Source organism: Poecilia reticulata, chromosome 3 (genome assembly GCF_904066995.2).
Source record: "Poecilia reticulata chromosome 3, P_reticulata-male-v2, whole genome shotgun sequence".
NCBI lineage: Eukaryota > Metazoa > Chordata > Actinopteri > Cyprinodontiformes > Poeciliidae > Poecilia > Poecilia reticulata.
The window spans coordinates 32,881,506-32,904,311 of NC_088832.1; the positions used below are offsets into that span (position 1 = coordinate 32,881,506).

A 22,806-nucleotide genomic window follows, 5' to 3' on the forward strand; every position below is an offset into this window, starting at 1 on the left:
GGACATTCGACCTCCTTGGCTGGAGTGACTCAGACGACTTTCCCGTCTGTCTGCCTGCTTTCTGTTTGTGTTGCGCTTTCAGACGGCCAGCTTGTGGCGCAAAAGGTGGCGGGCTCGACCTGAGGGAAACCGAGGAGGGATTAGTCACAGGGCGGCGGAGCTGTGTTGAATGCGCCGCTCTTGTTTCGGTGCCACTGATGGCGTCAAAGGGCAGCGGTTGGCCAGGGTGGCGTGCACTCTGTGCCAGCGGGGAGCTGCTGTATCAGCCCCTCAACAGATGACTCCCTGTCTGAGGTTTCACTGGTTCTTTCAGCGGTTCCTCTCAGTGAATCTGGTGTGATTCACCGTCTACTGTTTACCTGTCGCTAGCCTGAAGTTCTGGATTTGAACTGTGATTTTTATTCGTTTTAAACAGGACCTGTTGGGCAAAATTCACTGAAGCAGGTTAAGTTCCCAGGGGGATAGATTTGTGTGTGACACAGACTGATAGTGGGCTAGGGGGATTGCACTTATGTCGCTCTACTTTTAGAATAACGTTTAAAATAAGTAATAATACTGCTTTGACTCTCCATTCTGTACAGTTGAATGAGGAAAGAGCAGAATGAAACATTCACATTCACATTGTTAGGTATAAATTAATGTTTTTTCTTGTCTGGAAAATTTCAGACAAATGTTAAGTCATATTCGACTGGGACTGTGTTGTTACCTAGCAACCCCAGCAATGCCCAGCCGGTTACCTAGCAACCCAAGCTGAACTTTGGTCAACTTTTGATTTTAACGCTGCAAAGTATTTTTGTCTAGTCTCTTGTGCAAATGTCTTTGTTTGGTTTTATTTCAAGTGCACTGACTTACAAGTAACTTTTCAGTGAGTATGAATTTGTTTTAAGTCACTAATTCCTAAATATTGAGGAAATTATGGTAATTAGGTAAAGTGATTTTATTTATACCACACATTTTCAGCAACAAGGTGATTCAAAGTGCTTTTAGGAAATAGTACTTGTTCCACGGATAGATTATTTCTCTTATGGTAAAATTGTTGTGTATTAATTGAAAGGTAACACTTTATTTGAAGCGGGGTGAATAAGACTGTCATAACACTGTCATAAACATGTCATAACACCAGTCATGAACATGAATAAGCCTTCATGAATATTTATGACTATTGTCATAAAGCGTCATTCGGTAAATTATGACACTTTTAATACAAAGTTGACATTATTCAAAATGTCTTTGTTATGACAACTTGACATTAACCAAGAAATCATTACTGATATAAGTTTGTTATAAAAATATTACTGATTGCACTTTAAAAATTAGTTAACTTTATGTTATTAAAGGTAAAGTTTAAACAAACTTCAAATAAAGTGTTACCAATTGAAATAATCTGCTAGTGGAACTAATATGTTTTGATCAATAAAAGGCGCTTGTTTTATTTGCTTAAAACAAAACTTTTTAACAATATTTAGCTAAAAAGTTACCTGTGAGTTAGTTTATTTCAAGTGTACTAAGATACTTACACTAGACCAAAAATACTTGATAGGACTGTGTTTTTGCAGCATATAGCGCAGCCAGCGGTAAGACCAGTTGAACAAATGTGCTGGAGTTCTGCTTGGGTTGCTAGGTGACCAGGCTGAGCTTAACTCGGGTTGCTAGGTAACGGTGCCCTCTAATCAAATATGACTCAGTAATCAAATGGCAAATTTTCCTGTGTACGAGTGTTTTATTGTTGACTTACCAACCCAGAAACCACTTGCTGCATTATTGCTGATTGTGCTGGAGGCTCCAGTTCTGCTTTTCAAATATGTACGATTGTATTATTGCACATATATTAGTAGCCATTTTCACATGTGAGTGAAAACATTGAGTTGTGGGGTCGTGGCCATCAGCAGCTTATTTGGAGTTAATGACAGGACGCCCTAAAACAGCTCATTCTGAACTGAGCAAACTAAAATCTCATTATCTAAGAATGATTTTGTGCAGAATGTGTAATAAACATGTTTTGTTTGGCCCACAGATCTATCCCAAACTGTTCAAGGGAGCATAGTGGGTCACATTCAATAGCGGTTGTTGAATGTGTCAAAGTGATGCTCCAGATTTGTGTACCGTTGTAACCGAACTGATCAGAACCAGATCCATATGTGAAAACATAGCGCATGTTTCTGTTAGCCGTTGACCTTTAACCCCTGTTAGGTTTGAACTGTGACTCCTCTGAGCGATGAAAGCCGGTTCACGGTCAGTGTGAGGTGAACCGCTCCACTTTGACTTGGTGACCTTTTTAACCCTTGTAAATCCAGTCAAAAAGGCACAAAGTATCATCTTGAGCTTCAGGTTTATGTTTTTTAGCCATTTTCTTCTTACTTATTGATGTATTTTAAGTTTTTTTTACATGAGAAACTGTCTTGTTATAAATATGAAATATGCCAGTGGGACTAAAACTGTTTCATCATCTTGCTGAAAAATATGTTAGTTTTCTCTCATTTCATATTTTCACTAGAAACTAGACAAAAGCTCTTTGTGTTTTTGAAGTGTGTGGTCTATTATGTCATTTTATCTTTACGTTGTCAAATATAAACTTGAAACAGCTGTGGGATTTCAGATCAGTGATTAATACAAATATGATTTTATTTTATTTTTAAAAATAAATACCACAGTCTTTTATGGAAATCTTTACTGTTTATTTCTAAAACTTATCTCTCCTGATGTTTTAAAAGCTTTTTATGTGTTACATACTAGGGCTGCAGCTAATGATTATTTTAGTAATTGATTATTCTACTGATTAATTGATTAATCGGATAAAAAATTTTGGAAGCATTTTATTTAATCACCTTTTATATAATGTTAGAAATACATCAGAAGATGCAAATAAACAATGATTTAATTCCTTTTTTAAATAAGAAGATAGAAGATAGTTTTGCCTAAAGTACAACACGGCATTCCTGCAGTAAACGTTTTGTTATTTGTAGCAAAGGATGCATCTGCAGCTAAAAATACCTGTAACATAAACATGTGAAAAGTTCAGCGCTTTTATAATCTTAAATGTAAAATATGTACATTTTTGTACATTTTGGCTTAATTACTTCTCTGACAGTTTTTTTTTTTTAGCAAATTGCAGAAAATTTCCTTTTTCGATTCTGTATGTTAGTTTGTGATTATTTCAATAATCTATTAATCACAGTTAATCCCATGAACCGTTTCAGCCCAGGTAGGATTTCTGTTTTAAACACAAACTATGTGCGATCACGTTCCTTTTTCAAACTCAGATTTGATCATTTAGAAACTTTTAGCAGCTACATTTCACCGTTTAAGTTGACATTTTAAAAACTGGCAGACCAGCTCTACGTTTGAAGTTAGTTTTTCTATTCTACACTTTCTCTGCAACAAATTGGTATTTTCCACCCATGAGTTTCATTCATGGTGCAACTGCTGCTCCGAGAAAGTCCCAGGATTGCTTCACTCAGAGGAATGAGGGATTGCGTCACCCTTGGAGCGCGGCGCAGTGACTCCCTGGATCCCTTTACACGTCTTGCTGCTTAATTCATTCCATTTATTTCCATTCCATATTTTGTTACTTATCTCTACCTCATCTTTTCCTGCTTCCTGGTCCGCAGTATTACATCATTCCTAGATGAGGGCCTCCGGGCCTGCTCTACTCTACGACCGGAGAGCTTTCTTTTTTCTTTTTTGGATCTAACCTAGAGCTCTAAAGTTTTCCTCCTTTTTTTCCAGTGAGCATTGTCTTTTTGACAGTTCGGATCACAAAACCAAGATGTGAAAAAAGTTATGCACGGAATAAATATTGAGTTATTTAAAAATAAATATTCAAATGTGTTTTTTAACTCTGAAACTACAAAAGTACTCACTGAAACTAACACCGATTAATTAATTATTACAAGATTTAATCAGATTTTAAAAATTCACATCTTCATTTAACCACTTAACTTTTTGTATACACATATAAATGCATTAAAATATGTCAAGTCCTTGTTTAAAATAAGAAAATAATCATTTTATTGCAATGATACAGCTTTCCTTTAGTGAATTTGAAACAGTGAAGCTAAAACTGCCACTGAGGAGTTTTTGATAAAACTTATTCACAGACAAAGGTTTGTTTTTTATCTTAAATGCAAAATGTATAAATATTTTGTACAGTTTTGGCTTAATTACTGCTCTGAATATGATTTTTTTTTTTACAGCAAATGGCCAGGAGCCCGTCTGCTCCTGTTAACGATTAATTGTTTGCTAAATTAGCTGACAATTATTACAATGTTTTAATAAATTTGAACATGGGAAAATGTCTTTTTATAAATGAATTTATCTGCAAGTGGAACTGGTACTTTTTACTTAAGTAATTTTATTATGAAGTATTTCTACTCTTACTTGAGTGAAATATCTGGATTCTCTACCCACTGAATGAAAAACAAACACATTTTAACCAAAACTCACCAGACACAGACACACACCTGCTGTTTTTGATTAAGTTAAAAAATAAAAAAAAAATCATTGTAAGAAACTGATTTGGAAAAATGTATTTTGCCTGGTTTTGTTATTTTTGTTACCTATATGAATTATTGTCGTTTTGGACCTTGAAATATCAAAATTTCCACTGAACTTTATATTTTTGGTTCATCTGATGATGTCATTTTAAAATATTAATTGATTGATCATTTGATCCGTTACTCAGTACTTGAGTAGATCTTTTACCAAATACATATTTTACTCTTACTTGAGTAATTTCTTGGCTGCTTTTTACTTGAATAAAAATATGTTTAAGTATCACTACTTGTACCTGAGGACAATGTCTGGGTAGTCTGCCCCCTCTGACTGCTGGGTATGAAGGCCAGAGCCATGAGGTCCAGCTTACAGCTGGTGTCTTTCCACAGGATGCAAAGTGTTCCTGCTTCCTCTTATGTCCCGTCTTTATTTGTTCGGCTGACTGAAGCTGCCGACCTGACCTGATGGTAACTATAGCTGTGGCCCAAGGCGGCAGGAATGGATCCTAGCGGCTCACAGACAACAATAGAGCTCCATGACCTCCAGGTTATGTTCAGCCCAGCCTTCAGGACCTCGGTGTTTACCGAAACATCTAAATGGATCGGTGACTGTAGGCCTGACATCATAGTGAGCTCTTCTATTTTAAAGCTGTGCAGGTGTTTACTAATTACATCGATGAATCACATCTCCAAAGGTGGAGCTTTTTTTCCATCTAAACATATTGAAGCACCAATGGGTCGCCATCCTGATGAAGGCACCGAGTCTGGCGATCAGCATTTCAAGAGTGTCTGGAGTCTTCAACTTAAAAATATTCTTCAACATCACTTTATCACATATTAGCTAAGTACGCAGGCTAAATAACCCAAATTATAACTATTAATTTGAAACTTGTTTCCATGTTTCACTTACAAATATTTAGTTTGTAAGCAAAATATTTAGTTGGCAAGTTAAATATTTAGCTCCAAAAATACTTAGTTGCCAAGCTAAATATTCAGTTTGTAAACTAAATATTTAGTTTAGTGCTAACTATTAAGCCTCTGGAAGCCAAATATTTAGTTAGCAGGCTAGTTTCAGTTTATAAGCTAAATAGTTAGATAGTTAGCTAAATATTTAGCTCTAATCAAAATATGTTGCTGCAATCTGAATACCTTTGACATCATCGGGTCTTCTATTTTAAATCTAGCTAAAGATTTAATTTGAAACTGTGGCATTTACAAATTAATGAATAATGTGGTAAAAACTTTTAATTTGTATTTCTTGTATTTCAGGCTAAACAACCCAAATAATTGCTGTTAATTTTTGACCCAATACAGATATGACCAACGCACCTGAATCCTTCTTGAAACCTAACTTTTTTGTGTATTTCTAGCATTGCTTCATGAAGCTTATGTTTTGTTTCTTTGTTTGTCACAGGTCTGATCAGTCAGTGGCAAGGTGAGCCTAAGGAGCGGATCATCTCTCTGGTCCTCACCCACCTCCCTCTGCTCAAACCGGGCAACACTGAGGCAAAGAGCGAGTACATGCGCCTGCTGCCGCGCATCCTGGCGCACACCATCGAGCACGGCCACCACCTGGAGGAGTCCCGCCAGCTGCTGTCCTACGCCCTCATCCACCCGGCCACCTCCCTGGAGGACCGCTCCGCCCTGGCGCTCTGGCTGAACCACCTGGAGGAGAGGGCCGCCGCACGGGGCGACTCCCTGGAGAGGCCGCCGCCCGCCGCCGGCCCCCACCATCACCACCACCAGTCCACGCCTCCGTCCACCCTGGCCTCGTCGGGATCCTCGTCTTCCACGAACTCTTCGTCGTCGGGGAACCTGTACAACCTGCACCACCACCATCACCACCACCAGCGCTACGGCTCCGACGACCGCCTCAACGGCTGGCAGAACTCCCGGGACTCGGGGATCGGCGGAGGCTGGCACCAGCAGCAGGGCTGTGAGAACGGACATCTCCTACTTTACCCATCATCCTCGGTGCCGGCAACCATCAACACTGTTGGAACTGGTGGAGGAAGCAACACCAGTAAGTAGTCATATGTACTTTCAGCAGAACCGCCTGCTAGTAGCTGAAATCACGCTATAACTGCCCGTTTTAATAGTCCAAACACCAAATATATGTACATTAATACACTGCAACAACAGAACTTTATACCAAGTATTTTCGTCTTATTTCTAGTGCAAATCCATCAGGATGCTTGAAATGAGACAAAAGTAACTTACAAGTAACTTTCCAGCAGAAGATAGGGCTTGATTTAAGTAATTCCTTGATATTAATGAAAAAGTATGAGTTCTACTGGCAGTTTGGGGCTGCAAAATATCTGTCCAAGGGTCACAGATGGCCCCCAGGCCGCACTGTGAACACCCTTGTTTTAAGTCAATCAATATTGATTAAAAAGTATTAGTTTTACTGTAAGTTTTTTTTTAATTATTTTAATATGGTAAAATGTCTTGTCATAAGTGAAATAATCTGCTAATAAAACTAGAACGTTTTTATCAATATTAAGGATTCACTGACTTAAAACAAGCTCCTATATTTTGCTGAAAAGTTACTTGCAAGTTAGTTTTTGTTTCAATTGAAGTGTAAGACATTTGCACTAGAAATTAGACCAAAATACCAGGTAAAATTTTGTATTTTTGTAGTGTAAGGATGCAAACGATGAGTGGACTTGTGGTTAATTATTGATTAATGGTTGATTTAACTGACGTCCGCTTAGATCTTCTTGTAGCGTTGTAGTTTCATTGCCGTCCAACAGAGGGCGCGGCTAGTCATTCGTAATCCGAGCCACATCTTTCTAGAAACAAAGATGGCGGCGCTATCACCGGACAAGACAGAGAAACGGTTCGAATAGAGTCCGATGCACTTTCATTGGTTCTGTTTTGAAATATAAACACTCAACAAACTCGAAGTGTCGGAAAAGCTTCAACTTCTCAACCAAAATCTACTAAGGTGCGACGAAGGTGAATAATGTGATGGCAGGAAAGCGGAGCGGACAACGCAGAAAAAAGGTAAGGCGATAATAACGGTTGATTTCGTGAGCTGTTGTGAGTTAATCCAGTTTTAACATTTCTACGTGCGAATAAACGTTTTATTCCTTTCATATTTTATTTTTTTTCTATTCACAACCTAAGAGATTCCTGTTCTGTTATATTTTATGATGTGCGGAAACCACAATTTTCAGTTTATTCACTCCGCGTTTTATACAACTGACACAAAATAATGTTAAAATGTAATGATTTTTTTCTTAAATGTAGCATATTATGTAAAAGAGTAGCTTTTTGTGTTATGTAAAAATGGTTGTACCGCATGATACAAGAGAAAACTCAGGTTTTTAAGAGAAATGGCTGCTCATCAATTAAACGTTAGTCGATTGATAAGCATTCCTGCTGCAGAAGCTAACGCCCTTATTTCTGCTTTTGGAGATTCAGCCAATCAGCATTAGGGAAAAATAATGTTTTCAAAATGGCAGCCGGTAGCTCTAGGATTTCCTAAGCTGCATTTCTTCAAAATATTTTACATAATGCTGATGAATTTGCAATTTTTCTGCTAATTTTAGTCGCTGCCTTTGATTACCAAGAGTTTTAAAGCTGATTGTTGACTGAAAATACGGACAACATCTCACTGGTCTGTTTATTGAGTTATTATAACATAATGAACCCATTTTCAAAATGGTGTGTGTAAAGTCTTGTAATAATAATGAGAGAACCTAAATTCATAACTTTTCATCCTTTGACAGCAGATAATATGCTGTATATTTCACTGCTTTATCTAAAACTGCCTCCTTTTTTGACAAACAAAATTTTCTTCTTAGAAGGAAATTTAGCCAAACTGCAAATGGTTTATTAATTCCTACATGTCAGATATTTGTGATTTTTCTGCTAGACAGAATAGCACTCGTTTTACATGGAATTAATTACAACAGAATGTGTTTCAATAATTTTGACAAAATACAACCTGATTGTGGGTATAATTTCTCAAATTTTTTCATAACTGTATATTTTAGTGCTCACATTGTGACAGGTAAAGTATAGTTTATTGAATTTGCTTCTTGATTAATACTCCGTAGTCATAAATTACTTCAACATATTTTTTCTCAAGTAAAAATATAAAACTAAGTGGAAATGTTGATATTTTAAGGACCAAAATGACTATAATTTATAATAAAAAAATTAAAAATAAAGCAAAAATAATTGTTTATTCATATCAATTTCTTTAAATATAAAACTTATGAAACGAACAAAAACTGCAGGTCTGTGTCTGTGAATTTTTGGTTAAAACGTTTGTTTTTGAGAATCCAGAAATTTTGCTCAAGTAAGAGTAGTGATACCTCATAATAAAATTATTCAAGTAAAATTAAAAAAACGTACTCGGGTAAATGTAATTGTCTAAATGTAACTAGTTACTACCCAACTCTGCTTATTTTTAGTCACTTCCAGAGGTTTGAAACTTCCTGGAGTTTAATCAAAACACCAAACTGAAATAGTCGGCACTGTAAACACACTCTGGACAGTTCGGACCAGCGGCTCCCTCAACAAACCCACACGGCAGCTACATGGCGTCCACATGAAGACGACGCACCGGCAGGGAAGGGCTGTTGAAATTCAGCATAACTATGGTCAGCGCAGGATATTTCCAGACATGAATGCAAGGGCTCTGTGGATTTTTTTCCCTTTCTTTTTCTGGAAGATGAAAGAAACAGCTGAGGGGGTTTATAAATAAATGCACATTTAAAACCCAACTCACTCTTGTATTCTGGGCTTCTTGCCGCCTCGAACCCAGACGAAAACCTCAGGATTTCACAACTGATAAACTGGAGTTCGCCCACTTGGTTTGGATGGCGAGCAGAAAACAACTAGGATAAAGTATTTTTTAGATACTTTTACCAACTATTATTGGAAAATACCCAGCATCTGATTGATCTATCAGCATCGTGTCGAATTATAATTGTCCCATCAGTTATCTAGACCAGTCTTTTTCAAACTGTGGTGCCCCCTAGAGGTTCACAAGGTACTGCACGTAAACAACTGTTTATTTGCTGTGACATGAGCTCAAAGTGCGACATGAACATTTAGTTTACCACATAATTGTGATTAAAAATAATAATGGATAAGTGGCTTAAAACCAGGTCACTCAAAAGAAAAACTGAAAATTTCAGTGGAAAGAAAATAATGCCAGAATTACTTACATGTAACACTTACATGTCGGAGGAAGTTAAGTCATTTCTGATGTGACGTTCATGAGCGATTCGATTCTTTTGATTGACTTTATGTCATTAACGAGCCTCAGTTCTTTGTTTTTACAACTTTACGTGTCTATAATGGTAAATCAACTCAAGACTATGTTTTTTTTTAATTTTATTATGCTTCTGAATCACAAATTAGGAATGCACTGATTTTAATATTACTGTTACGGTTGATAACTGATACCTACTGCACATTTAAAACCCGACTCACTCGGGCGAGTCTTGGTTTTGGTGTCAAAACGGTATATCTCATACCGTTTTGACACCATTAGGGGGAAAAAACTCCACCAGAAAAAATAAATATTGATTCTTCATATTGACCCACTTTTATTTATTGGGTCGATACCAATATGTTAAAAAAAAAAGACTATCGGCCAACACTGATGTTGGTGCTGGTATATTGTACATCTCTATTACAAGTAGCCTTAAAATTATATTAATTCACACAACCCAACTTCTTTTTAAATTATGTGTTTGACATCATTGGAAAGTTAAAACTTCACACTTTCAAAATCTTTAAATAACTCAAATTGCCCCAAGCAGACTTGGTCAAGGTTTTGTTGTGGCCAGTCACATTTACAACAGCATGCATGAACAAAGAAAACAATAATAAACAAGTTAAAATATGTTGCTAAGATGTTGTGTTATTGCAGGGCAATTTCAAGCTAAGTGATCCTCAACCTGAAAAAGTTTGAGAAACTCAGATCTAACCGACCAGCTTTAGTCCGAGCCACAGCAGCGCATACCAACCGTCCGTTCCCTTGTAAGGCATCCTTTGTGGCGGACTGTATTTAGAGAAAATAGCTAATATTTAGGGACTGGAACTTGAAATGTTAGCTGGGCATCTATTTTAGACAGTCTTCATGAAGCCCTATACATAGCGCCAACAGTAAGAGGACCACATATAGGACTCAGGAGGAGAGACTGGAGTGTTGGTGGCAGCCGACCCAGTCAGAGAGGCGACACAAAAAGCTCTTTGGCTCCGTTTTTATCCTGTTTACCCCCTTGAGTTGTCTCCAGGATGCTAGGGGTGTCTTTTATTGTTTTTTCATTTTGGTTTTACAGGAAAGACTGTAAATCTGTCACTGTGCATGATTGTCTGTCTGTAGGTATGGATACTTGTAGAAAAGATATATATTTTCATCTTCCTATTATCTGGCAGATCAAACCATGACTTTACCTTCAGTAAAGTCAAGTTTATTTGTATAGAATCATTGGATGTTATTAGAGATGTGCCGATCAGGTTTTTTCCTGCCGATTCCGATTAAGGAAATAATTTGTATAATTTAAGGTGTCAATTCCGACACCTTAATTTAGACAAAAGCTTTTTAATAGCTTTTTCCAAGAAAAAAACAAAACAGGCATTCTGCAAATTGGACTGCTATCGGTAATACTATCTTTAACAGACTGAAAACATATGAAGGCTCTGAAGAGGCTAAATAATGCAAAGAGCCAAAATAAAACTTCTCAACATTGCCAAAAAATTCAAGTATAAAACTTAACATTCAAAGGCAAATACAGAATCCATTACAATAAACAATCCAGAGTTACTGAATGAAAACTTCCTGATAGCATGGCGGCTAGCTGCTAGTTCTGAGTGGCTGTTTCTGACTGAGCGGAGTAATTATGCAGAGCAGGGAGGAGATCGATTATTTTTTAGAGATTATCTGTCTCATGTTAGGATAATGAAAGTTTTAATATGTATGTAAAATGTATTTTTTTTTAGGTTAGATGCTGCAGCTTTTATCAGAGGCTCAGCTGCGAAATGAGAAACAGGTGATCGGTTTATGTGATCGGCAACAAGAGACCGTGATCGGCGATCACCAATCATACACTTTTTCACGGAAATCGGCCGATTATGATCGGTGGCCTATCGATTGGCACACCTCTACATGTTATTGTTTACATCCGATTCTTTTACATGCTATCCATAGCTGCGCTGCAGCGGTAGAACAATCCCATTAAGAAAATGAAACCTGGAGATGTAGGTATTAATTTAGTGCAGTGCACCACAGCAATGAAAAAAATGAAGCAGAAAACTATTGAAAAACTCAAATATTCTTATTTTTTCCCTCACTCTCTGTGTCAGCTCTGCTACACAGATTTGTTGCCTTAGCAAGCTCCACAGCTCCACTAATGTATCAGGATTAAACGCCCCAAAAAAACACGCAACCATTTTCCACACAAAGATCAGAACATTCAGTTTTATGTTTTCAGGTTTTATGTTTATTTTGCCATTTTTAATAAGTGATCACTGTGGTATATTAGCTGCTGCTGCTATTAGCTAATCTAACACAGCAGTGATTGATAAGTTTATTTAAATTCAAAAGCATTTTAAATTACTGCATATCATAAAACATAAAGAAAACTCAAAGTCGTCATACTGTCACCAGTTGTGAAACCAGAGATACATTTTGTCATTTACCATAATCAAAATCATAAATACACATCAGAATGTTGATTGTTTAATTGATTATGTATCAATAGCAACTCTAACCAGGTGGGTTTTTAGTCTAGATTTAAAGGAACCCTGTGTTTCGGCTGTTCTGCAGTTTTCTGGAAGTTTATTCCAGATTTGTGGTGCATAGAAGTTGAATGCTGCTTCTCCGTGTTTGGTTCTGGTTCTGATGCAGAGCAGAACCAGAAAACCTGAGAGGTCTTGAAGGTTGATACAACAGCAGCACATCTTTTTAGTCAATAGGCTGCCTGTTCAAGAGAGTAGAGCTAACCGACACAGCACTGTTGTAAATAGGGCTGTGTAATTTTACTGATGCTATGATATTTATCGATATTTTGTTCCTCAGAAAGTGCAAATTTTTCGTCCGTGAGTATGGAAACATTAAATCCTACTTTGAGTTTTATGTCAAATCCACACGATTTAAATGACAGCTATCACACATGCATTTTTTACCCAGTTGCACTGGTACATTAAAAATGACATGTAATGAAACAACCTGTTACAGTTAAATAAATAATTAAATAGATAAATTACATGATCTAATATAAGTGAATAAGGCAAAAAAAGACTCCTTTTCTGCATAACCAAATGCACAAAGCCACACAATTAACATTTAAACAAAGCAAATGTGTAACAAAAACATTTATTACACCAGTATTACACCATCAGTTCAATTAATTCAATCCAAGTCCACGGAACAGTCACAAAATGTCACCAAATCACTCTTTCCCTCTAAAATCTTATATAAAGTAAAGAAAAATGTATCGAATCATATAATTTGCTGAATATCGTGATATATATCATATCATGAGCAGAACATCACATATTATACTGTATCATGATATTAGTGTATCGCTACAGCCCTAGTTGTAAACAGGGTGAGGATACAAGCGCAGATCTTGTATCCTGGAGAAATTTGACCGTGAAAAGAAAAACCGCAGCAGAGCTCAGTAAAACAAGTATGGCAGAGTTTTATGGCCAGGCTAAGAGATTGTTTTTTTCAAATACAAGCATAGTCATAATATTACAAGAACAAAGTCATATTAGCAGAATAGTTATACTATTGATTGAAGAAAGTTGTTAAATTATGAGTAAAAAGTATTTTTAATAAGAAAAAAGGCTTTGATAGTGATGTGACTATCAAAGTGTCGCATCTTTTCAATCATTTCAAAGTCATGCAGCTGATTATTTGATTCTGATATGTTAATTTATTAGTATTTTCTTATGTGTAAAACCCATACTAACTATAAATTTACAAGACCCTCAATATTCATCATTTTAGTGGGGCCAGTGGGGTCATGTTCTCCGTCTTCCTGGTTTTAGTCAGAACTCCAGCAGCAGCGTTCTGGATTGTCACATTACAACCACAAACATAAATATATTTGATTGGAATTTAATGTGAAAGACCAACACAGTGTGAAGTTTATAGAAAATTATACATAATTCAAAAAAAAAATTTACAAATAAATTTTTTAAAAGGATTTGTGCAAAAGTATTCAACTCCTAAAGGATTGAGTAGAAAACTGTTTCTTATTTGGATCAAAATAAAGAAAAAAAAGCAACTTCAGTTCACTTCAACATTAACAGATTTAAACAAGATGTTCTGAGAAACCAGAACATCAAAATACATTAATACAAAATATTAAAGTTAAACTATAAGCATTCAGGAATGTTTACATTTTCATGTGGAGGTATATCTTTCTGTCATATAAAAATAAAAACATCAGTAGTGATTTCCTTCATGGATCCTGGAACACAGAGAACTACATTTAAAGAAGAAAAATAAAGAACAACAGAACAGCAGAGCAGAGACATCAGAACCATTAACCTGATCAACAATAAGAGAGAAGAGAGGACATCTATTTTAGTTTACAGAACTCCACAGAGTCTCCAGTACCAACCCAAACTCCAGCCAGTAGCGATTCAGTGAATCTGGTCTGGACTCTGTGGAGGAGAGTCATGGTTTCAGAGACGCTGTAGAAGGACAGAATACCTGCTCTGTGGTCCAGGTACACTCCGACTCTGGAGGAAACTGGACCTGAGATGGGGGTCCAGATGTTGTTGCGACCAAATCCAAAACTGTTTTGTTGACACACTAAAGCCCAAGATTTGTCATTATATCCTAATCCACATTCATTCCCACTTCCTGCTCTGCAGATAGTCTTGTATGCAACTGATATAAAAACCCGTGTCCCGCTCCACTCCACCTCCCAGTAACATCGTCTAGTCAGACTCTCTCTACTCAGAACCTGACCCCAACCAGTGAATCTGTCTGGATGATTAGAATAAGACTGACGCTGATTCATCCTTGTCACTTTCCTGTTCCCCTCTGATAGTGCCAGCTTTGTGTGTGCTGTGTTTGGATCCAGAGTGATTTCACATGAACACTTTAAGAATCCAGCTCTGGTCTTTGGTTGTGATTCTGACTGTAGAACATTCACCTCAGTCACCCTCAGTGAGATGTTTGTCCATGAGTCTCTCAGGACGTCCTGTAGTTTATCTCTGAGCTCTGACACAGCTGCTGTCACATCCTCAAAGTATCCCAGAGGACGGCCAATGATGCTGGATGAGTGTGTCGACCCACTGAGTGCTGGCAGTGAGAGGTAGTTGAGGAGAAACTGGTTGTGATCCTCTGTGTGTGAGAGCTGCTCCAGCTCAGCGTCTTTCCTCTTCAGCTCACTGATCTCCTGCTCCAGCTTCTCCTGAACATCTTTGACTCGACTCACTTCAGTTTTCTGCTGAGATCTGATCTGCTGCTTCACCTCAGAGCTTCTTTTCTGGAGGAGACGGATCAGCTGGGTGAAGATCTTCTCACTGTCATCCACTGCTTTATCAGCAGAGTGATTGATGGCCTCCACTTCCTGTTGAAGCAGCTTCACATCTTCCTCTCTGTCCTTGATTCGCTGCTGGATGTTTCCTCGTCTCTCCTCCAGCTCTCTCTGCCTCTCAGTCCTTTCTGTTGCCACTGACACTGTGTCATGGCCTTTATGTTCCTCAATTAAACAGATGAGACAGACACACTTCTGATCAGTGCGGCAGAAGATCTCCAACAATTTATCATGCTTAGAGCAGATGTTGTCCTGGAGGTTCTTGGACGGCTCCACCAGCTTGTGTTTCTTAAAAGCAGCTGAATCATAATGAGGCTGAAGGTGTTTCTCACAGTAAGAGGCCAGACAGACTAAACAGGACTTGATGGCTTTCAGTTTTCTTCCAGTGCAGAAATCACAGGCCACATCTTCATGTCCAGCATAGCAGTGGTCAGCAGGAGCAGCTTGGAGGTCAGCCTTCTTCAGCTGCTCCACTAAAGCTGCTAGCATGGTGTTCTTCTTTAGCACAGGCCTCGGTGTGAATGTCTCCCTGCACTGAGGGCAGCTGTGGATCCTCTTCTGATCCTCTTCATCCCAGTGGGTTTCAATACAGTTCATGCAGTAGCTGTGTCCACAGGAAGTCGTCACCGGATCCTTCAGTAGATCCAGACAGATTAAACAGGAGAAAGTTTCTCGGTCCAGCTGATTCTGTTCCATTTCTGCTCTCAGTCACAGTGACTGTTAGTTTCACTTCCTGAAAACAAACAGGTTTGAGCTCTTATCTGTAAGTCACGTTGTCAGTGCAGAGAGGCTGCAGCCAATCAGCTTTCAGCTTCAGCAGACGCTGGATCAACGCAGCTTCAAGGCGTGTTCAAGAGCGGGAAGAACAGGAAAATAAGCCTTAGGGAAAGTCTGGAAGATGATAAACCAAATGGATAATATAAGGAGGGAGTTTGGTTATCCTGTTTTAGAGATGTAACAACAACAATCAATGGATCAAGTTTATTTATATGACATATTGCTGAAACATGGCAATTCTAAGTGATTTACATTATAAAAATATAAATGGTTGTAAAACATCATAAAGAAACCAGCAACACTACATTTTGTCCAGTACCATCATATATTACCATATACCACATATCAGGCATGTTGATCAATGTTCCAGATATTACTGGTTGAGAGCAACTCTAAACTGGTGGGTTTTTAGTCTAGATTTAAAGGCATTCAGTGTTTCATTTCTTTAGCAGTTTTCTGGAAGTTTGTTCCAGATTTGTGGTGCATAGAAGCTGAATTCTTTCTCCATTTTTGGTTCAAGGGTGCAGACTAGAATCAGAACCAGAAGGTCTGAAAGGCCTGAGAGAGCTGACAGGTTGATACAACAGCATATCTTTAATGTATTGTGGTGCTACATTCTTCAGTGATTTATAAACAAACAGCAGTATCTCTGAGCTCCAGTCAGTGGAAGGACTATAGAACTAGGTCTTGTGCTTTGTCTTCCTGGTTTTAGCAGCAGCTTTCTGGATCAGCTTCTAATGATAAATGCATAGGATATTTCTCCTTTAAGCCTGGAAATGTTATTCAAGTGATAGAAGGCTGATTTTGTAATGTCTTTATGTGACTCTGAATGTTAAGGTCTTAAGATTTTTAATGTCCTCCCATTCTGACTATTGGCCAAAACTGAGGAATTCAGTGTTCTGCTGCATCATGACATAATAGATCATTGTCTTGTTTTTATTTTTAATTATTATCGGACCAACTGGTGATTCAGAATTTAATTTTGGTGCTCAGATGATTATTAGCTGACATAATTGTACAGTGAGTGATGCCATAAGCTTAATTTTCAGTTCACCGCATCTTGAACTACATGATTCGTACAAAGTCTACATTATTTACTGTAAGATTGGATCATTGAAATGCAGCACAGTGAGGTGGGGTATTTGATTGAGTGTCATGGAATCTGAAGATAATCAGAACATAATGAATAAAAATCTGCCAGAAAACTAAAAAAATGGGCCATCATTTGGTCTTTCACTAGGATTATGATCCAAAACTAAGTCAACACAATAATTGTTGACTAGAAACCAACTCCATCTTGACTATTTGTCAACTAGAGGGCATCCTTGAATCTGGAGGATCTATAGAGATTAAAAGTTGTCAATCTGAAACCTCCATGTTGAATGTATTTTTAAGGGGACCTATTATGCAAAATTCACTTTTTGCACAGTTTTATACTTTCATTTGGATCTCAACTGCTTTCAAAAGCAGCCCAAGCGTTTAACATGCAGCCATTATTTGGCAACAACTCAATGTTTTTTTGTATCTGGAAAACAAGTTTTTTCAAAAACCTCCCAATTTTGGCACTGAGCAGTTACCTAGCAACCCCAGCTTAGCCACGGCCATTAACTAGCAACCAAAGTGGACCTGCAGCATGTTTGGTCAGCTGGTTTTACTGTACAATGGTTGTTGAATGTTGTTGGCTTCCATTCAGAAACCACTTGGTGCCTTCTTGTTGGTTGTGCAGGAGGCTCCACTACTGCTTTTCAAAGATGTACGGTTGCATTTAATTGTACATTGGTTTGCAGCCATTTTTACGCGTGAGTGTAAACGTAGAGTATATTTTTCTTCTGCAGTTCTTTCAAGCGGCAGTGGAAGTCAGCAGCACAGTCCCCTGAAGCGCTCCGTGTCCCTTACGCCCCCCATCAGCGGCCCCAACAACCAACCTCTGGGCCACGTCTGGCTGTCCCAAGAGGACCTTCGGACGTCCAGAGGCCCCGCCCCAGACCATGCGCCTCTCTCCCCCCAGAGCAGCATCGCCTCTTCAGGCAGTGGGGGCAGCGAACACCTGGATGATGGCGGCTTAGGAGGCAGTTCAAGTCTGCATCGCAATTCCTTCCATGAGGACGGCAGTGGGATGAGGGGTGAGTAAAGCAGAATATTTTACATGAGGATACAAGAACCTAATTTGGCTCAGATGTTTCTAGGGGCGAGCTTTTTGGGGAAAAAAGTTATCCATTGAAAAATGTAAGATGGCACCCATTTTTGGACTAACATCACCATTTAGGTGCATGTATTTGGGGTCAAATCATTGCCTTCGTATTTTTTAACCATAGAAATTACATATTTTTTCTTGATCTGTTGCAAACATTTTCAAAATGGCTGCCATTGTTTTAATGGCTATGTTTGTGCTAAAATCAGCACAGCTAAACAAAAAGTTAAGTTCACTTTAGCACTAATTTGCTAAAGTAGAATCTTACCTACCTTGACACTAAATTGCTAAACACATTTTTAAAAAAACCTAGCGCAAGCTAACGCTAACCTACTTGGGATTGTGGAAATTGTGGAACCTAATGCTAAACTGCTAAGCATTTACAAACAACAGAAGCTAATACTAAACTGCTAAATACGGTTTAAAAATGTAACTGATAATGCTAAACTGCTACACACATATAACAAAATTAGCACAAGCTAGTATTAGATCACTAAACAAATAAATTAGCATTAGCTAACTTTAAACAACTAAACACATTAAAAATTAGCAGAAGCTAGCACTAATCATTAAGACAAGTTTCTCAGTCTGTGTTGCATCTTCATCTCCTTCCTGTGAGACTTTGCTACATATCATTACTTTAATTTTGTATTAATAGGATGATCATAGTTGATATGACAAAGTTTATTTAAGTCATGAAAGTTGGGGACCTTTTTTAGCTGTAATTGGTTTAAAAGGCTCAAAAATGGCGGCCATCTTGAAAAATAGAAGTCATCCTGAAATTCAGGTGGTTGATGGGAAATGTGAAAAACATGTATGTTTGTTTCCTCACTTGTAATATGCTGAGCGGTTGCTAAAGCCTTACATGGGGCTTCTTTTATGTATAAGATACTTTTGATTGAAGTTTGTTTAACCTTCTGACTTGGCAAACTTGTGCTGTTTCTTGAATCTGCTTTGACGATGACATCTGTTCTCGGAAATGTCTCCAGATCTATGAAAAAGATTTGACAGACTTAGTTTCTCCACAGATGTTCCTGGATGGCTGAAGAGTCTTCGTCTCCATAAGTACGCCGTGCTCTTCTCCACAATGACCTACGATGAGATGATGTCACTGACGGAAGAACAACTAGAAGCACAGGTTCGTAAACGCACGAAAAACAAGAGATTTTAACATTTACACTGCAAAAACACAAAATCGTACCAAGTATAGTTGTCGAATTTCTAGTGCAAATAACTTAGTTCACTTGAAATAAGACAAAATTGACTTACAAGTAACTTTTCAGGAAGATGTAGAAGCTTGTTTTAAGTCAATAATTCCTTAAGTACTAGTTTCACTGGCAGTTTATTTCACTTATGACAAGATAATTTTTCTATGTTACAAATGTAAAAAAATCTGCAAGTGGAACTGGTATTTTTTATGAATATTTAGGAATGAATTACTTAATATCTTGCTGAAAAGTTACTTGTAAGTCAGTTTTGTCTTATTTAAAGTTTAGTAAGATATTTGCACCGGAAACTAGACAAAAATACTTGGTAAGATTTTGTGTTTTTACAGTGATAAAAGGTAGTTATCCATTTGGGAATCGCTCATTTAGATCCCGTTGCATCCAAATTGTCCTTACTGTTCTCTCGCTACAATAAAAATATCTTCCGAGCGTTAATGCCGTCTGGCTACTGACTTGAAAAGTTGCTTCTGTCACTGAACAAATATAGCAGCTGCTTTCCTTGTGGATGAAGGCATTGAGGAATCTATTATTAAAAGCGGGATGCAGCTAAATTTAATTCAGCTGCAGCTGTCCAGGAAGCAGTGCGCTTCCTCCAGGTGCTGCCAGTTCTTTCTGCCCAACTCTAATGTGATGAACATCCACACCGAGACGTCTCTAAATGTCTGCCTCATCATCCTGCTGCTGTGGTTAGCATAAAGGAAGCATAGCTACCAATTAAAATGTTATTTTTTCTTGATGTTTTATAATCTTAATCTGTTTTTTTTCTGCAGAAAGTCACTAAAGGAGCTCGACACAAGATTGTAATCAGCATTCAGAAACTCAAAGAAAGGCAGAACCTTCTGCGCAGCCTGGAAAAGGTCGGAAACTGTTGGTTTGTTTCATGCAAGAAATGAAAAGTCATCTAGCTTTGACTTTTATTTTGGTAATTAGGACCTTTTTGTTTAAGTCGACAAGCCTGTAAATGGACAAAACAACAGAAGAACTGATCCAGAAAACTGGATTTTTGGCCTAGTGTCTAGTGCAAAACTAACTTACAAGTAACCTTTCATCAAGCTATAGGAACTCGTTTTAAGTCAATAATTCATTAAAATTGAGGGGAAAAGTACTAGTTTAATTCATAATATAGGAACAATGTGTTGTTATAAATTATATAGTCTGACCATGGATTTAGTACTTTTTTAAAATCGACATTCAAGATTTATTTACTTAAACTCCTGCATCCTGATAAAAAGTTACTTGTAGCAAGATTTCACTAGTAAGTTACACAAAACTAACTTATTAGCGACTTTTTAGTAAGAAAGGAGTTTGTTACAAGTGAAATAATCTGGCAGTGGAACTCAAACTTTTTCATCAATATTCAGGAATTACAGAGTTAAAAACAAACTCCTTTATCTTCCTGAAATTTACTTGTAAGTTAGTTTTGTCTTATTTCAAGTGAACTGATCATTTCTCATTAGAAACTAGACAGTAAATACTTGGTAAGATTTTGTTTTTGCATTGAAGGGAAGGTTTTGGCTCAGATTTGAAACTCATTTTTCCCTCTTTACTCATAATCCTTCAAAGCAGAACAACAACATTAAAGGTCAGGCAGAAGGAGGGACTGAGTTGACGAAGCTAATTTCAGGCGTAACCTTTCACAGCAGCACTGTTGCGACATGACTTAATGTCGAGGCAAATGTTTTTACTTCATTTAACAAGTTAAAGGTGACCCACTGTGCTTACTTCAACAAGTTAGGGAGATATAAAACATGTTTACTGTATTTTTAGCACAAATTCATTATTGCATAATGAGATTTTAGCTGTTTTATAGCCTCCTGTCACTTTAAATTTAAATGAGCTGCTGCTGGCCACGCCCCCAACTCAACGTTTATGTTCATCCGTGAAAATAGCTGCAAACAGATGTGCAATTATTCAACCAGTAACTAGTTACATTTACTCAATTACATTTACTTGAGTAACTTTTATGAAAGAAATTACTTTTAGGAGTATTTTTACTACGCTGTACTTTGTACTTTAACTTGAGTACTTTTATTTATAAAGTATTTATACTCTTATTTAGTAAAACTTCTGGATTTTCTACCCACTGAATGGAAAACAAATATGTTTTAACTAAACATTCACCAGACACAAACACTCACCTGCAGGTTTTATTAGTTTCATATTTTTTTATTGAAAGAAACTAATTTGGAAAAAAAATTCTTTATTTTTTTGTAACTTATATGAATTATTTAGGATGATGTAATTTTTAAATATCAAATGATTGATAATTTGATCAGTTCTTCAGTACTTGAGTAAATTTTTTACCTAATACCTTTTTTCTCTTACTTGAGTAATTTGTTGGACAGATGCTCTTTACTTTTACTTTTAGTAAAAATGTATTGAAGTAGTGCTACTCTCACTTTTTGGCTGCTCTGCTCACCTCTGGTTATTATTTATTTTAACGCTGATGTCTCCCAGTTTGGTTGGTGAATGTTCCCTTCCCGTTTCCAGGACGTCTTGGAGGGCGGGAATCTTCGCACGCCGCTGCAGGAGCTCCACCTGATGATCACGACTCCCATCAAGGCCTTTAGCGGAGGGGACGAGTCGTCTCTGCAGCGCCCCCTGCTGAGTCCGCAGAGCAAGAGCTCCGCCTCCGACTCCGGCCTGCCTGGAGGCGGCGGAGGAGAGGCCGAGTCCGGCGGCAGCGTCATCGCAGAGGGGGATCTGCCGGGCCAGTTCACCCGGGTCATGGGGAAAGGTGAGCGTCATTCACCTGCTCAGGTGGTTTCACATGGAGATGGAAGAGTTGTGTCAGGGGTGTCCAAACGTTTAGACACCTGGGCTAAAATTGTAAACCCAAAGTAGCCGCAGGAAGCCAAAGAAACCAACCTCAGGATATTTTATTTGCTAAAATAAAGCAAATAAAATATCCCAATGTATAATGCACTGTGGACTCCCCTGTCTCATGTTTTGTTTTCACGCTGCCCTCAGTTTGCACCCAGCTCCTCGTGTCGCGGTCGGATGAGGACAACATCAGCTCCTACCTGCAGCTCATCGATAAATGTCTCATCCACGAGGTATTTCCCTCCGATTTTTAAATACAGGCCTGTCACAATAAACCGATTAATCGCACCATAAATCAATAATTTCCATTTGCACGATTTATTCTTTTCCATCTACTTTTTATTGCAATCAGACAAAATACTTTCTTACAGATTATTTAACTCATAGCACATTTTTCCCACATTATAAGTGAAATTGTCTGACAGTAAGTACTGCAGCTTTTTCATCAAAACTTAGGAATCACTGATTTAATTTGAGTTTTTCAGCCAGAAGCTCCAACTTCTGTCTGAAAAGTTTCGTCTGATTTCAAGTTTGCAAATGTATTTAAAAAGTAGCCAAAAATACTTGGTGGAGAATTAGTTTACTTCCTGATTTTTAGCTGCTGTTGTCTCTGTTTGTGTCTTTCAGTCCTTCACAGAGACGCAGAAGAAGAGGCTGTTGTCATGGAAACAGCAGGTCCAGAGGCTTTTCCGGTCGATCCCGAGGAAAACCCTCCTTGACATTGCGGGCTACCGGCCTCAGAGGAGGTACGTTTTCACAAACCGGCCATTTTT

At 37.9% G+C, this 22,806-nt stretch overlaps 2 protein-coding genes and 1 long non-coding RNA gene across 3 annotated transcripts in view; 2 read left to right on the top strand and 1 right to left on the bottom strand.

The window, feature by feature from the left end:
* Nucleotides 1–22,806, top strand: part of samd4a (sterile alpha motif domain containing 4A) — a 60,213-nt gene that overhangs the window by 23,181 nt on the left and 14,226 nt on the right. Inside the window, exons 3-9 of the mRNA XM_008405999.3 lie at nucleotides 5,905–6,513; nucleotides 17,629–17,916; nucleotides 19,013–19,122; nucleotides 19,981–20,067; nucleotides 21,701–21,947; nucleotides 22,181–22,266; nucleotides 22,661–22,779. Coding sequence (XP_008404221.2) covers nucleotides 5,905–6,513; nucleotides 17,629–17,916; nucleotides 19,013–19,122; nucleotides 19,981–20,067; nucleotides 21,701–21,947; nucleotides 22,181–22,266; nucleotides 22,661–22,779 — 1,546 coding nt within the window. The remainder of the gene's footprint in view (nucleotides 1–5,904; nucleotides 6,514–17,628; nucleotides 17,917–19,012; nucleotides 19,123–19,980; nucleotides 20,068–21,700; nucleotides 21,948–22,180; nucleotides 22,267–22,660; nucleotides 22,780–22,806) is intronic.
* On the top strand, nucleotides 6,937–9,224 carry LOC103462930 (uncharacterized). Its single transcript, XR_533419.2, has 2 exons — nucleotides 6,937–7,496; nucleotides 8,915–9,224. It is a non-coding gene; the product is annotated as an uncharacterized LOC103462930 (long non-coding RNA).
* LOC103462929 (tripartite motif-containing protein 16-like) lies at nucleotides 13,675–15,740 on the bottom strand. The gene has a single exon (XM_008405997.3). It carries the CDS (start codon nucleotides 15,710–15,712, stop codon nucleotides 14,048–14,050), a length of 1,665 nt encoding a protein of 554 aa, XP_008404219.2. The 5' UTR covers nucleotides 15,713–15,740; the 3' UTR covers nucleotides 13,675–14,047.

Excerpts from the sequence above, each read along its gene's own strand:
- LOC103462929 (XM_008405997.3), bottom strand. The coding sequence starts at position 15,712 with ATGGAACAGAATCAGCTGGACCGAGAAACTTTCTCCTGTTTAATCTGT.